A 17,367-nucleotide genomic window follows, 5' to 3' on the forward strand; every position below is an offset into this window, starting at 1 on the left:
TCCTACCAAAGCCAGCAGCACCATTCCCATCAGGGCACAGCACTGGAAGGAGCTGCAGGGTGAAGACCCCAACCCCTTCCTTTGAGAAAACAAATAACCCCCTGTGACCCCAGTGGGCAAAACTGAAGGACTTCTTTGGAAAAGAGGATTAATTCCTTCAATGACAGTGTCTTCCTTGCTTCCAGCACTCCAACCTCACCCAACTGCCCTGTACAGACTGTCCACGAATCCACCACTAAAATATTTTGTACTTGGATGTGTGTACTTGGGGGAGACTCAAGGAAAGAGATGAGATTTGTCCATCCATGAATGAGCTCGGGCATGGCTGAGGTGCCCACGGATCAGGGACCACGGGATGTGACATCAGAGTCACTGTGGGGGGGAACAACCAAACAAGAACTTCGGACATGGCAACTTGCATTACCAGTGTGAACAACCAGCATTTTTATTGCATTTGAGAATGCTATAATGTCAGTAATTAGTACTGACTACACAACATTTTTTATTGTCTGTATCAACAGACATGGAATGATGGAATTACAGTTGATGTAAGGAATGAGTTTCTTTTATGCCTTATCAAAAAAAAAAAAAAAAATCTTGTTACTGGCAGCACATACACACGAAGCACCATGCTAACAGTCTGGACTGTACCATTTTCATCAAGGCTTATGGGTAGAAGATACTTGGTTACCTGTTCTGGGCCCATTAAAATGCAGTCCTGAACTGCAAATTCACCTCGCAAGACTAGAATACTAAATGACTTCTGAAACATCTAAAAAATCACTCTGAGTTCATTAACCAAAGGTACCAAAGGATTTCAAAAGAGTTTAAACACGTTTGGTTTTTTTTTTTTCCCATGCTATAATGAACGTGAGATTATTGGCGATCTGAAAACTACAATAGTTCAAAATTATTTTAAAAAACTTTATATATATATATATTTATGTATGTATATATATAAAATATCTAATGATCTGCAATATTTGTAGAACCAGCGTCCCTGCCCCAGTCTCTACCCGAAGCTGAGCTCCAGGAAAGGGGAGGTGCAGGACCTGCTGTGGGACTCTTGCGAGTGAGAATCAAAAAAAGGTCATATTTTTTTTTTTTGTGGTCACTTGTTCTACATAAGCCTTGATTTTGTTTTTGTTTTTTTTTTTTTTTTTGTTTTTTTCATTTCACTTCTAGTTGAATGCAGAAACCTAACAGGTTTTACATTTACAAACTTTTTTTTTTTTTTGTGGACAAGGAAGGCTTTGACTCTCATTCCTGACAGCGATTTACCTGATACATGGTACTACTTTCATAATGTACGCTTTTCTTTGAGAAAAAAAACATGTAACAAATTGTCTTTACATCTTGGCACCTTGTAAAGTTTTTTTTTTGTTTTTTTATACAAAAAGTTCAATAGTTTGACACTCCCCATTATTAATCACTACTTCACTGATAAACTTTGAAAGTGTGACCCTGGAATTCATCATGCAAAATATTTACTGCAGCAGGAGAAAAACATTTTTTTTTTAAACGATTTTTTTTTCCTTTCAAATATATGAACTTTGTTTAAGACAGCCAGAAAAGGCAGTGGTAAGATAACAGAAGGGGTGGGAAAGTATCAAAAAAACCAGCTTAAACACAAAAACTGTACAAAAATGCTTCGATCAATGATAACAGGAGAAAAAAAAAATCTGTCAACTATGTTACAATTTAAAAGCTGAAAAAAAAAGTCAGGGATTTTCTCCCACATGTCAGCAAATGTCATCCAATATTCTTAAAGCAAGGATAACTAAATAAAATACATGTGCAGCGTATTCTGCAATTCCATTACATACAGTAGTTTTTTTTTTTTTCAAAGCTATTTTTTAGTATAGTTAATATAAAGCAGTTGCACAAAAAGCAAAAGGTGTTTTGACAAACAGGTCTGCATTTATTCCTTTTGAGGAATGATATCTAAAAAAAGGACCTTTCCACCTTTTCCTCCCTCCCCACCCTCCCCCCAAAAGACAAAGGCTCACACAGACACAGTGGGATATATATGTACAACATAATAAACCCCTCCCTAAAGAAGCAACTGTATATCCAAAGGGATACAGAATCAGAATTGTAAAAATCATAGTGAAGTTTGCTTGATGTAAAGCCTGAGATTTTCAGTTGGTTCTTCTGCAAGGCTGCAACACCTGCCAGATATGTTAGACTCTAATTTTTTGTTTCTTTTTCTCTTTTTTTAATTTTTTTTATTTTTGCTACAGTCTTTAGACTAAGCATGCAAGACATACAACTAAGTGCAACTGAGTGAAATGTATTTTTTATTTACTCATTCCCTAACAGTTTGGACTGAGGTATGCGTACTAACAGTTTTCTCATGCTGTTATCTTTACTCATGTCTAGCTACACATGCTGAGAATGAACTAATCTACCAGATTTTTATCCCCCTTCTGAATACCGAACTAACCAGCAAACCACTCAGTTTTGAAGCACAGGGCTCAATTCTCATGATCCCTGTCTGGCTACCGCCGGCACGTCACGAAGCTGCCTGGATATAATTTAAACCAAAACTTAAAAAAAAAAAAAAAAAAGAAAAAAAAAAAATTAAAGAAAATGTTTCCAAATGACCACAGACTGCCCTTTTTTTTTTCTTTCTTTTTTTTTTTCCTTGTCTTTTTGAAACAGAAAGCTGAGTTTTATATAAGTAACTGCCAATAAAGTTTTTTGTACCAAAGCTTATGAGTGGACAGGAGTGTTATTTCCTTATGAAAAATGCTGACCAAAAACTAAACAAAACTGAGTAAATGTGCCAAGATCAACCAAAATTAAAGCAGACATCCCAGCACAGTCCCGGAACAGAAGTGGCACACAATCTGTAGAACCAAAGACCAAAAAATTTTTTTTTCCTTTTTATTCTAGAAATACCATTATGTCGTCCAGTTAAATTGTGGGAGCTTTTCTGTTCTCTTCTGTGTTTTATTAAACTGTCTCCTTTATCTGATACTCTAATTTTCCACGAAATAATTGTGTCTTTGCTTTCTTCAGCTCCCTTCTCATAGCTCCCCCAGTAACACTGATTCCTAGTTTTAACCTCAAAAGCTCTCCTCGGTTCCTCTTTACAGACTTTCATTTTGGTCACTGTAAAGAATTGCAAATAAAAAGTAACAACTTTGGTTCAGACATCTACTTGGCCTTCTAAATTTTCTAGAATAAAGGAGCAGTTTCCCTCTCAGGTTAGCAATAGCCCACATCTTGTCATTTCCCTCTAAATTCTTCAACCTCCTTTGATCAACAATAAGAGGATATTTGGCTTCATAAGATAAAGCATATAACAGAGAACATAATTTACCTTTGTGTAATATCTTTGGTAATTTTAGGAAAAAAAAAAGGTACAAAGAAGAATATAAATTAAGCTCTGAAAGGCTTTTCGAAATAATAAAAAAAGCTACAGTCCTACATAAATAAATGAGTGACGGAAAAGTGGTTGCAGAATGAAAATGTTTAGGTGTTTGGTGACTGAGGTTTACTGACCTATGGCAACAGATTTTGTATGTCGTGTTTGCTTTGCAGAGCTTTGCCAGTTTTGCCTAACAAGCCCCGGCGCCAATTCTCTCCCAACTCTCCCGACTCCTCCGGCGAGGTTTCCATACTGGCTGGTGTAATATTGCATAACAATCCTAACTGCAGTACTGGATTTGCACAGCTGAAAATTAACACTTTAGCATTAGTGGGGCCCCGTCCTTATTAACTCCCGTAACAAGTTCAATCTGAAATCTAATTTGTATTCAAACAGATTAACGCCACCGAGCAATCCTGAACTGATGTTTAACCGTGAAACATCACCATGTACAGTAACAATTTAATGAAGTCATCTTTCCAACCACTATTTGCAAATGCAAATGTAAAAAAACAATAGAAAAAAATAAAGTTGTAATAATAAATGTTTAGGTGCCCATCTCAGTAATCTTAGATATTCCAGAAAGATGTGTTGACCCATTAGAACTCGTGTTAAACAACCGAGAACCTGCCACTGTACTATTCATTCTCTACTAAAAGTGAACTCTGTTGGTGCTGCATATGTTTCTTTGTGCTGTTCAATTTTGTGGCATTTGCTAATATTCACCGTTGCTGCCAAAAAAAAGAAAATCAAAAAAATCAAAAAACCTAAACAAAACAAGAATATATTAAAAATACTGCTTTGTGGAATGAATCTGTGTTGCTTCCTACAGTGTTTCTATGTTCATCTGTCATTCATTCTCATTCTTGCAGTACTTCGTTCCTCTCTCTCCGTTGGACAACCCTTCCACATGGATCGTGCAGCATTTGGGACCTTTTCAAAAAACAACAACAACAAAGAAGGAGACACCGAAATGGAATGTTTTCCATAGCTAAAGAAAACATGGTGGCATCTGAAGGAAACTGGAATGAATGACAGAAAAAACTACAAACAATTCAATGACATTCAGCTTCGTATAATAAAAACACCTATTAACATTCATCACAAAGTACAGAAAACGTTGAAGCCTCTGAGAGGCCCTGGGCCCAGATGAGGCCTGAGGTCAGAACTTAAAATGGTAGAGGAGAAGTGGGGCGGGGGAATAAAAGCAATACATTAAAGAGTTTGGGATAATTTTTTCTTTGAACCCCTCCCCGATATACACGCTCACACGCACGCACACATACCCACACACGTGCACACACAGGCCTTCCCCATCCCAAATGGAAGCAAAAAAAAAAAAAAAAAAAAAAAAAAGAAACCAACCAACGAAACAAAAAAAAAAAAAAAGGAGTAAAGGCAGTGATAATCAACATGCAGTACTGTGCAAATATGTTGTCCATTGGAATCCTTAAAATCTGGGCAAAGACTTGATCTGCAGTTCAGGTGTACATGCTCAGTTTGATGTCCTCAAGTGTCCAAAATTGGCAGGACCTGCAGTCCACAGCTGGCTGCTAAATGCAAGTGAATCAGTTTAGCAAATTTACAACACTGATGTTGACTGTAAGAGAGGAAAATCCCAAGTACCAAACAAGTCCATCCAATGCACAGAGTACAAATTCCTTTTTTCAACAAAAAGTAGAAAAATCAAAAATACTCCCAAATGGGATACTTGATGGCACTAAGAGTTAACATATTTCATAGTTGTCAAAGTGGACTGAGAATCCTCCAGACTGTACAATAATGGAGAGATTTCACAGCTAAGTTTGACTTGTTCTTCCAATCTTCATTCTCAGGATAATGATGTCAGACATACTCATTCTATGTCCTCATTTACAGGTTCATCTTCATAATCTCTGTCGTGATCAAAATCTGGACTGTGGTTGGCTGTTGTCACTAAGGATAGTGGGCCTTCATTTTCATCTGGGTCTAATGGTTCTTCTTTGACATGCACAGGGTGCCTGGGAAAACAGAACAACAGACAATCAGCAAATTGCTTATTAAAAAATGGTTTTGACAGTGCAAATGGTCTGGGGAGGAAAGCAAAGGTGGTTTATGGGGTTCAGACATGGAGGGCCAGGTCTGAGAGCTCCAGGCCACCAAGGAGAAGACCCTCAATGACTGTGCTGGCCACAGAAGCCGAGCTAAGCACTATCTCCCAGGTAACAATCAAGAGAACAAGAGTGAACAGCCTCAAGCTGCCCCACAGGAGGTTTAGGTTGGATATGAGGAGAAATTTTTTCACTGAAAAGAGTGACCAAACCCTGGAACGGGCTGCCCAGGGAAGCGATGCAGTCACTGCACCCAGAAGCCTTCAGAAAACATGTGGATGTGGCACTTAAAACACGGTTTAGTGGTGGGCTTGGCAGCACTGGGTTAATGGCTGGACTCAATGATCCTAAAGGGCTTTTCCAAGCTTAATGAGTCTAAGATTCCAGGGAGGCTCGGCCAGGCAGGCAGCACTCAGCCTCCCCGGGAAGACACTCTGGGAGGAGCACCTCGATAGGGTTTCCGTCTTGGGATGGAGAGAAAATGCTCTCAGCTGACACATTAAGTTAATATGATCTTTGGATAAATAAGTGGAATGTGCATCTGAAGGGGAAGGCAGGGGCCTGCCCAGGCCTCGGCGCGGCGCGGGCCGGGCTAATCATCCTCGCTGTGTGTGCAGCGTCTCTCGTTAACATGCAGAACCTGTGAGACAACTCTCCAGAGGATGACCCCAAGTGAGGTTCTATCATTAATCAACTTCAAGCAAACACAGCAAAGAGACACCATGATACATGCTTTAAACTCCAAATTAATGCATATTTTTACAAACTGTCAATAAGGGAAGAAAAGCCCTGCCAGGAAACACAAACAGAGAGGAAAAGGCTCGCTCAACACAACAATATGATAAGAAAGCACAGTCCTAACGAGAATAATAACACTGTCAGCTGTAAACAAGGCAGAACATGATCCCCAGCTCATGGTGGGCACAAGGATGTACTAAAAAGATGAGATCTGCCAAATTTCTCATTACAGCAAAGCACATGAATAACCCGCAGGGGAATGGGGCTTGGTCATTCAAAATGGGTATGATAACAATTGAAAAATGTTGTTCGTAAATCATATTTACAACAAATCCTATACAAATACAAATTACCTTTTTCTACCTCTCTTTCTTTTTTTTTTTTTTTTGTTCAGCAGCTTTTGAAATGTAAAGTAGCCATGTGAGTCAATAGTGTCTTGTTGGTGGCACTTTATAGGAAAGTAGGATTTTATTGACATTACCAAGTATTAATAATGCGACACAGTGATGGAGACCTTGTTTGCTTCCTAAATAATTGATGTTGTAGGCAATCCCTTAAAATAAAGTGTTAATGAGTTCAAGTCCCACTCTGTCTCTCACTGAGTTGATATCCACCTCCAAGACTCATGTTTTTTCCTCTGTGCAGGCTGATTTAACCCTTTCACATACGCAACCTGAACACACAACCTGAAGCACACACCTTCACTGTAAGAACTTTTCCTCTGTTTGCACAGCTTTGCTTTACAATGAATGATTTAAAATAGCTGCATTGTATTTTATGCTTTGTGTGGATAGCAACGACAACACTGTTTGTACTCCACTGCACGGACAGACAGCAAGGATAAATCACTGGGCAGGGAAAATGTACTCAGCATCCACAGACAGTCCTAAGCCTTGCCTAATTCAAGTGAGCCAGTTGTACCCCTGTATCCTGTTTATTTCTTTATTCAGGCTTGAGCCTGGATAAGTTTAGGAAGCATCCAACTTGCTGACTACAGACAATTCAAATGTGAGCTGTGAATGCCTTTCAAGTCCCTGCTTGTTTCAACTTTTAGAGCTGTAAAGTGCTGGATCAATACTCAAGTATTAACTGCACCTTCCAACTCATCCAAAGGAACACTGAGAGAAGTGATGCAGTATCTATGAACACACACCTTTTCCTTTCAAATCCACTAATATGTATCCTATCAACACATCTCTGGGAGCAAAGAGGTTCCTTGCATGTCACATAATTTGTGAAAAAATTACACATCAAGAGCACGGCTCATACTGTTTTTAACCTAACTAGTGAAAAAGGGGTAAAGAAAAAACTGGAAGGATACAATTCAAAGATCAGAGGTTAAGTATTGGCAAAAACTTTTAAGAAGCTGGAGGTGTGCATGTGCTACCTGTCCCAGCAGCTCATGGCCTCAGTGAATATTAAACTATGCTGAATACCTGCAACTAGAAAAACTTAATATTATGAATAGGCTGTGGGGCCCCTCACTTGGGAGAAAACATGAAATGAAAAACAGAAGAAAAAGGGGGAAAGAGCAGCTGCACTGAGAGCCCAATAAAGCCTGTGCTACTCGGCCTTTATGGCAGTGATCTTTTTTACTGCTGTTTTAATGTCAAAGTCTTGCTTTTTTGCTTTCTGGTTTTGATGCTGCCGCTGCTGGCTTAGTTTTGTTTGTTTTTTTTTTAAGTATTATTTTTGAAAACACAGAAGGGAAATTTTCAAAGGGGGCACGAGAGCACATGTCACGTGCAGTAGAGAGGCCTTGGTGCATGGAGTGGAGCTTCTCCAAAGGCTGCCCAGTGTCCCACTGCATCCCCACCACCTCAGGTGCCAGCAGGTTAGACAGGTGCTCACTGTGCTCAAAACCACTCCAAGTGCTGTGAAAGCTCATTCAAAGGTCCCCAAACCTTTCCAAAGCAAACTCTGCCCCTCTTCTGGTTTTGTTATGAAACCAGGTGAAACCAGGTGGTTTTAACTGAGGTTCTCTTTGAGGTTTGGTGTGATTCCCAGAGGTCAAAAACCAAAACTTGAGGTGTGAGAAGCAACAGAAGTTATGAAAAGCTCTGCACAACCCTGGGTGAGACAAAGCCAGAGAGGGCCACAAAGCCACAGGGAGCAGAGTCACACCAGCCCCTCCAGCACCTCACATGTTGCACAAACATCAGACAGTGAGCTTGGCAAAACCTCCATTCCCTAAATGAGGAGGTTTTCTGGGTAACACAACCCCCAGGGAGGGAGCTGCAAGGAAAACAATGCCAAAAAATTCCAACTCCTTGTGTATTCTCTCAGATGTAACCACAAAATGGCATGTGAGGAGGAAACCTTCCTGAATCTGTGATTTTTCTCAAACATTTCTGAGCAACTGAAATAAATAAGCTTAAATAATCTTGAAGGCAAAGGGAGACTTTCATATCCTCTCAAGTTAAGTCTGAATTTCTATTTACCACCTCACCAAATCCTCAAAATGGGGAAGGAAAACTTCCTTTAGAGACTGAAGAATTCAGTCTGCTGAATTACAGAAAAGGTAAATGCTGGGTTAAGCGACAAGAAAAAGAAAGGGGAGGGGGAAAGAAGGCAAAGAAAAGAAAGGGTTTCCCATTTCTGTTTTCACAGCAGCAGAAATTCAGCACATTCCTTTTAAGAAGATGCCTGGGACTCCAGAAGGGGTTAACAATAAATAACCTTGCTGAACACAGATTCCCCTTCTTTTCACATCTGAGTAATTCTTTTGTTTGTCCACTCTGGGAACAGAGGAGTTTTTAATAAAGCTGACTGTTGTTTAAAGCCACTGAGTTCTGGTGGTGCACACAGCATGGAGCAGTTTGCTTTGTGGCTACCTTTGGAGCATATCAGGATGAAAGTGTTATGTCCCCAAGCTGTAATTATGCGACTACTTTCTAGTGTTTCAAAAGGAGGGAGAGAGAAGGGGAAAAAAACCCACCCTAGCTGTGGTTCAATGTGTCATAAAAAGGAAACGAATGAGCGGTAATAAGACTTCAGCTAGAGTGTTAGACTTCTTAGCTGTCATGTTAACAAGGTCCTTTAAACCTTACAATAAAGTTTAAAACTTGATTTCTTCCAATACACTGAAATTGTTTAAAAAATATTTTGCATTATGACAAGGAAATCTGTTCTGAGAAAAAAAATGAACATGTTGTTAACAAAGCAGGAGCATGGAAAATAAAAAGGTTTCACAGCGTCTGTAAAGTCGCTGTTGACTTATGTTTTTATTTAGTAAACAGGGTAAACCCTATGACGTGTGAATGGTGTTCTGGCTTTAGATCCCTCCAAACTACTTAGAAACACCATTATAATTGGGAAGCTCTGAGGCTGGTATTGGAACATCACCCGGCCACATTTTACTTAAGCAAAAAGAAATGTTCAGCAGAGAACACATATATTATCAATTCTGAGAAAATGAAAACACTCAGGAAACAATCATTTCCATATTACAACAGAAAATTGGATTTTCTGGTGAATAATGAAAATGAGGCATCACTCCCCCCGACCTCCTCTCTCTCCACTATTTGTTCTGTGCCCCTCACCTTGGTATCAATGTGCTAAGAGATGATTATTAAGTGCAACAAAGGCCACAGCTATGCACAGTTCTGGAAGATGTCCTAGACTGTTTCAACTCGGTTATTTTTCCCTCCTCTCAGTCTATTCAAAGACAAGGAAACCTTAGGTGAAATGAGAAGTGCATGAACTGCACTAGCCTTGAACTTGCAAAAAAATAATTACTCATGATTAACACAACATCATAAACGTTCATCCTTGTCTGTTAGGCCAGGAGAAACCCTTGGGAGAAGTCTTGTTTCTTGAGAAAAGTCATGTCCCTCCACTCCTCCTTCACGCCAGCCCTGCATGGTCACAGGCAGAGGATAACAAATCGTGACTAAAACTGCCTGGAGATGAATCCGTCTGTGAGAGACGGAAAGTGTGTCATGCAACGTTACTTTGGGAGAGATAATTAATACTGCACAAACAATCACTGGAAAAGCTAAACACATTATTTGAATGTTTTGAAGTAAATGGTAAAAGACAATGTTTAAATTAATTATTAATTAAAAATGAATGTTGCCATCTTTAAAGATTTTTTTTTCAAAGCACTTTGTGCACTGATTTAAAACACTGCAATATCAAAGTATCCAGAGCCTCAGATTCCTTCGTGCCCCCTCCCCTCTGACAACACATTATGCAGGTGGGAAACTTTTTTGCCATTAAATGCTAATTAGTTTCACAACTAATTACTACCGTGGTATTAGGTTAATGTTTTTTCTACTTTTTGATTTAGACTTACTTTTGTAAATCCCTTAGTCAAATTACTTTGAAGTAGAAGACTACAAATTAGTTCTCTTTTTAATGTGTAATGTGAGCCCTGGCAAGCCAGCCAGTAATTTTACAGGCTGTTTTAAGGAGCAGGGGGAAGACAGGCAGCACGGTCACTCACAGGTACCCAACCACTCCGCTGAGCTTTCGGGAACGACAGGACTTGTAAACTCCGGCTTCCTCACCAGCCGCCAATTACCCGGCGTGTGATGTGAGGGGAGGGGGGAGTTTACAGCTTTGCAAACTCACTCCGTCACCCCATAAATACCGCACACACCCATCGGGGCATCACACCCTTCCTGCCTTACCCTTTCCTGCGCCCGCCCGCTGCCCGGGTGCCGCTCACGTTGAGCGGGGCAGGCGAGCCCCCGCCACTTCGTGCGGTTATAGACGCGTTCATTACGCCGCCGTCTGTTGCTATAATGCCCCTATTAATTCTCCTTTTGATATTTTAAGAGCAATCTATAAATCACACAGACCTTCATGTTAATGCTTAGCAAGACCGTTTTGTGTTGAGTGGGTATTTTTGACTCGCCAAACAAGCCCATTTCCCAGCTCTGCCCCACGGGCCGTGCTCATCACGCCATCCAAAGGGGAGAGAAATCACAGGTTTTCTCCAAGAAGCACAGCTGCCTATGAGTTTTGTAAGGTTTAAAGAAGAGAACTGCAAACAAATGAACAATTTTATAAGCCCTGTGTCCTTCTTGGACTGGATTGAGCTGATCAGTTTTATACGGAAACTAGTAAATGGCTCTTTCATGCTCAAACCACCCTATGCATGTCCCCAGATAGAGGCAGATGTCTGCTCTTGCTGCTCCATCCATGAAGCTCAGCAAGGAGCCAGGAGTCTCCAGAGTCACCCTTGAGCAGATGCTAGGACAAGACCTAGAGCCAGCACATGCCTCTGCTGTACTTACATTGCTTGCATAGGGGAACGTCCTGGACTGCTGTCACTCCCGTTACTGTTCGTATGCTCCATTGCACCATTGAGCTCTTCCCTCATCGCGCTGGCTAAATTGCCCAGAGTGGGATTTCCCATGGAAGCAGTAGTGTATAGAGGTATACTGTTCTCAGCCATTGAAGCCTGCCAAGGACACAAACAAATCTATGAAGAGCCATGACTAATGTTTTTATACACTGCACAACACACTCACTCGTTCCAAAACATTCTCCACATTTACATTATTTGCAATTACAGGTTCTTTTAAATACTGTACTTTCTGATAGGTATTACCCTGGTTCCATCAAGGGAAATTTAACATCAGTTAGATCTGGGTTTAAGGATTCATAGCTGTATTGGCTTATAAGAGGATGGAGCCTTCCATTCCCTATTTGGAATTACACACCTTGGAAAAAAGAAAATGTACTTTTCCTATTTTTGCTTCATGAAATTATGTTTGGGGCTTTGGGGTATTTTTTGTGGCTTAGGTTTGGGCTTTGTTTCTAATGAAATGGGGAAAAAAACTGGAACTGGCTCAGCTGATAACTCCTTCTCACTGGAGTAAGCGGGCACCAAGCAGGAGTGCAGCATCACGGAGTTTGATTTTCCTTGGGACATGTGTGAGGCTGCCATCAGTGCTAACTGGATCAGAGCTGCACCAATCTACCTGAGAGCCGAACCACTCCATGTAGAATTTTTTAAACCTCAGCAACTCAATTCTTACCTTAGCTGTTACAGATCTGACTGTTTTATTTTGATTTCTCCCTTTGTTCTAAGGAAACACTGTGTAGTGGCACACTGGAGTTAACTTTCTAAATGGAAATCTTTGTAGGAAGAGAATGAACTGTTAAATATTTTCCTTCTGATTCCCACCGTTCTGCCTGCTAATATTTACTGTGTGTCAGCATTAGCTCATGTTGACAGCACAGTCCCGGCCCGGCGCAGCAGCGGTGGGAACGCAGAAACCCCGAGCCCCGGAGGAGCCCAGTGTTTGATGGGGATGGGAGGCACTGGAACGGGAGGGAGGCACAGGGATGGGAAGCACAGCTTTCCAAGGCTGTAGTGCCCAGGGACTGGAAGGACATTTAACCATTTCACCCATCCCAGCTGGATCTGGCTGACATCATCCATGGCTCCCTGAGCTGTGTCAGTGCCGGGCAGCCACAGACGCTGGCTCGGCAGCACTTGACCTGCTCTGGGGAGAGGTCAGCTGGCTGCAGTGGCCAAGCAAAAAAAATCCATTGGGCTGGGTCTGCGTGATGCAAACCTGGCCTATGGGAGGGAAATCCATGTGAACGTACTCCTCACCAAACACTCTTGCCTGCTCCTAATTTGTGGGACAGAACTCCTCGCTTGCTGCCAGCCAGCAGTTTGACCCAGGCAAGCAGAGCCAGAGAAAGGGTGAGGGGAGATGGGATGGGAAGGGAGGGCAGGACCAGCCCTCACTGCAGCATCTCCAGGAGCACAGCCCCTTTTATTCTTCCTTACATTGACCTCTCCATGTGCAGCCCTATGTGTCACACGTGATTACAAAAGCTATTCTAACGGGGAGGATTATTTTTATCTTCTTGATTCAACAACCGGCAAACTCATTGTGATTAGGGGATGCAAAGAATGGCTCACATTTCCTGCACTTGGCAAAATAATGACTCAAGTTCTTCACCCACAGTGATAACTTGTAATTGCAGTAAAGCAATTCACTGGGGGAGAGGTAGGACACAAGCAGTATCTGCTAGGAAGACAGTAATAGGGGAGGGGGTGTTTTGGGAGCCCCTGATGACCCACTGGCAAAAGACAGAACTGGTGAGAGCTGGAGTCCCCATACCTTCCACAGACAGAGGGGGGAGAGAGCTGCTTCTTCTCCCTGGCCATGAGGGAAAACAGATAGAGGAGATGTCAGCAGGGTCTGGGTGAAGGAGAGGGGAGGCTCTGCCACCCCACAGGAAAAGAAACCACAGCCTGCCATGCCAGCAGCACACAGCCTGCTGTGCAGACCCCACGGTGCTCATGGGCATGTGCAAGCAGCAGACCTTCCCAGAGCCCACAAAAGCTGGGGGGAACACTGCCCATCAATTATTAACTGAATGTAGGCCCTGGCAGGTAAGGCAGCCTTGTGTCCTAGAGGAATCTGCTGCCCAAGTGAGGTCTGAACTGCCCACTCGGCAGTGGCCATCTGCATATGGGGAAAAAAATTATTTGCCTAGACTTTCCACAGCCCCACAGAACCCACTAGGATTTTGCCTCCAAAATCCAATGGCAGGGGGAGAAGTGGGGAACCTGCTGGTGTATCTCCACCCTAAAAGAGGACCTGGCTCAGTGCAATGATTATTATTCATCCCCATTTATTAGAGGGATGACAGTGGCAGCACATCTGGCCAGGCTCTTCTCTCCATCAGCTCAGCTATGGGGGGCACAAGGACATGGCTCTCTCAGGAAAAGTGGGGGAATGGAAACAGTTTGGAGGTTATCACAAAAGACAAGAATGGATGGAGATGACGACAACGACACGTGTTTCAGAAATAAAACACGAACAGTTCCATATGATAAGCATATTAATTGAAATTAGTCACATAGTTAACAATGTGAAGAAATGCAGGATCATTTCATTTTTGCCTTTCAGCCTCATGAATGTAAAATGTGCTTGTAATCTTAATACTATTCAGGAGACAAAGCAGTCTTTAAAAATCACACTTCACAAGACTCAAGGGAAAATAAGTTACTAGTGAATGGTATTTACAGTTGCTTCATTTAAACATGCTTTCCTGGGCTTTGCAGGAGTTACTGCATAAACTAAAAAAAATTAGAAGGCAAAACATCATTTTCCTCCTAATAATTTGTTTCTTGGTTATGAAAAGAGAAGTCTGCTAAACCTTCCACAAAACATGACCGCCCAAGCAAATACTCATGGCCATCAGTGAACTTCTAGAGAAGTGACCCCAAGAACCACCTGGGGTGCAACCATGCATGGTGTTGCCTCCTGGATTAATTCATAACGTATAAACCAGGTTTGAACCCCCACACAAACACACAAACCCCACTACAAATCAGGGTATGGTAATATATTTGTATCTTTGATTTATACAGAGAACACTGACTTCACCTAGGGTTTTTGAGACTGACTCAGGAATTTATTGAAAGAGGAAAAAGGGCACAGGAAAAAGGGCTGGAGACATGGATGTTTCCAGGCTGTAAGTTATTAATTCTGCACCCATACTTTGTGTATTTTTGCATCGTGAAAAAACTGAATTTTTGTCTTATGATTACAGTTTAAACCAATAAAAATGATCTTTTATTTTCTATAGGAATTGCACCGTTTATTTTTTACCAACAATAGGAAGATATGCAAAAATAGCCCTTAAAAGAAAAGAGGGAAAAATGATCTGCTTTCTCTTTAAAGCCATGAACAATAGAAGGTCACGTGCCACAGTATCCTATCATTCAGCACATTAATAGCTGTGCTAGAGTAATTACACTTGTGGTATTTTTGCCTCAAGTGAAATTCTGAAATAAGAGGATGGAAATTATGATACTGCTGATAAATATTAATAAGTGAACTTTTAATTTTTTTGCCACAATATTCAAAATGCTAAGCATCTAGCTAATGCTGAAGCAGCCTGATATGTGTTTGCCTCCAGGGACTATGATGCTTTATGCACTTAAGAAAAAAGTTTAACGGAATTAAAATTTAATATCTAATTAGAGCAAGGCTAATATATTTTGAAATGAGTGGGGAAGACACACGCCTCTGTTGCATATTTGCTACAGTCATTAATCTTACCTGTAAAGCAGCATTGAGAGGTGTGCAGTAGGTGTGGCTGGTCTGTATGTTTTTAATAAGAGAAGGGTTACTGCATAAGAAAAACATAAAAAGGAGAGTTAAATGCAACCAACTTCTGTGCCAGCGCTTCAAGCACGTATTGCTTCCTCCCCCACCAGAAAACTAGAGCTGAGATCGGTTTTCCACATGAGTTCTCTTTCGTTTCTCTCTTTTTTTTTTTTTTAATTTAAAGAAAATATCTGAGTTTTCGGCTATGGTTATCATATTTGCCTTTACTAAATAAGGAACATCATTATCTCTTGACGTTACCTCGCCATGTGTTCTACTACCCTGCGTTAGTGGCACATCTTGGCATCTCTGCTCATTTTAGCTGTGTTCAGGAGAAACTCTCCAATTTTCGTCGTGTCTGGGAGCCCGCTACCACGTGAAGGTCCATCGTGAGGAGGCAATGATCAAAAGCATCACGGGACATTTTAAACTCTGCTTCATCCAAGTGACTCTCCAAGTCGCTGGCAGTGGAGTCTCTCCCAGGGGAGGGGAGGGAGTCTCTCCCAATGGAGGGAGGCACCACGATGAGAGAGGATTTATCTGATCCATGTTATTTCCTGCTATGCCAAGAGCCACGGCGAGGGTTATCCACACCATTGCCCCAAGAAGCCCATGGGCATGGAGGCTCAAGGGCAGGCAGAAACCACCACGCTGCCCTGAAGGCAATTTTTAGTAAAAAGTATTCTGGTGTGCTATTTTGGACTCTTATTTTTGTCACCTTTACACAAGGGGCCAGATTTGAGGAAAAGGAATGGTGACCACGTGGGCTCTCTCTTTAGGAGGCATCCCAATATCACTGGTTTCATCAGGAGATAAAAAAAAAATAAATTAAAAATTATGAAATAGAAACTGGGCAGAAAAAAATGTCAATGCAAAACATCCCCCAGAAGTTTTATCACTCACTGGGCATGTTTTTATCTTAATTTTATTCACGTGGGAATAAATTATGGTGAGCAGAGTCTTAACTGAGATCCTTGCACAGGGACCAGCAAGGATCAGTTGTCCAGGAGAGATGGCCTTCGAGTAAAGGTCAAAGAAAATCCCTCTGGGAAGCCCAGGAATATTGGTGCATGGTTGTTGTAGGCACACAGTGGCCTACTGATAATCTTTACAGCTGGTCTCATTGCATTTTCAAACTCATTAAAGTGAATTCAGCATTTCTGTCTTGTAAGTACCTTACATTTTCTGATTAGGAGTTGCAAAACAAAGCATACAATATAAAGCAAAGGAAAATAACAGAATTAAAACTATCTGAAACCTTTCCTGGCATATATCTGTCTTCCTGACACGTCTACAGCAGTATATCTGTGCTAGCATGGATAATTACCTTAGTCTACATTGCTCTATAAATAAATGCTTTAACAAACATGTCGGAGTAGAGTTTTTACTACAGGCATTTGGATTATCAGAGTAGGACACACAAAATACACATAACAACCAAAAATTTAGTTTCTTTAGCAGCAAAGGTGATGACACTATTTTGTGAAATGCAAGTCTACATGAGATGGGTAAATCATGCAAAGCAAAGCAACAGCAGAAAAAAAAAATTAAAGCAAGTAAAAGCTCTTACTGTGCAACAAGCTCGCCAAAGTTTTCATCAGGGCAGTATTTTCGAGGACGGCCTCGTTGAATATGACGGCCACGTTTAAACTCTTCATCATCAACAGTCCAAAAGGACCCAAACTCATCCTCTACTCTGATAAAGCACTTATGCAGTGAGAGGTTGGTGCGAATGGCACCCTGGGACAAGAGCAGCAGCAAAGGAGATGAAGTGGAAACAAAGGGACACGGGATCGGGGACAGAACAGACATCAAATACAGGGAAAAGGAAAAAGAAAATAAAATGCAATAAGCATAAGCAAATGGTTTGTGAGGGTTAATATGCATTGCCACCTAAAAGCTACTAGCATGTGATGCAACAAACACCAAGCAAGCAGGGTCAGGGTACTGGTGGGCATACAAACAGTAGTGATGAGATGTTTGTCTTGGTTTCCCTTAACTGAGACAATGCGAAACCACCTGTGGTTGGTCTAACACCAGCTAGCAGCCAAAAGCCTCTACGTTAAACTGT

General features: G+C 41.3%; 1 protein-coding gene across 9 annotated transcripts in view; it reads right to left on the bottom strand.

Annotated features, from left to right (window-relative positions):
- Window positions 1-420: 420 nt before the first annotated feature.
- The window catches only part of FOXP1 (forkhead box P1), a 375,365-nt gene continuing 358,418 nt past the window's right edge, over window positions 421-17,367 (bottom strand). For all 9 annotated transcript variants that reach the window (XM_036390836.2, XM_036390831.2, XM_036390832.2 and 6 more), the window contains 3 exons: window positions 15,249-15,318; window positions 11,448-11,614; window positions 421-5,376 (listed from right to left, as the gene is read on the bottom strand). In XM_036390836.2, coding sequence (XP_036246729.1) covers window positions 5,232-5,376; window positions 11,448-11,614; window positions 15,249-15,318 — 382 coding nt within the window. In that variant the 3' untranslated portion in view covers window positions 421-5,231. The remainder of the gene's footprint in view (window positions 5,377-11,447; window positions 11,615-15,248; window positions 15,319-17,367) is intronic.

This window comes from Molothrus ater, chromosome 11 (genome assembly GCF_012460135.2).
Source record: "Molothrus ater isolate BHLD 08-10-18 breed brown headed cowbird chromosome 11, BPBGC_Mater_1.1, whole genome shotgun sequence".
NCBI classification, from domain to species: Eukaryota; Metazoa; Chordata; class Aves; order Passeriformes; family Icteridae; genus Molothrus; species Molothrus ater.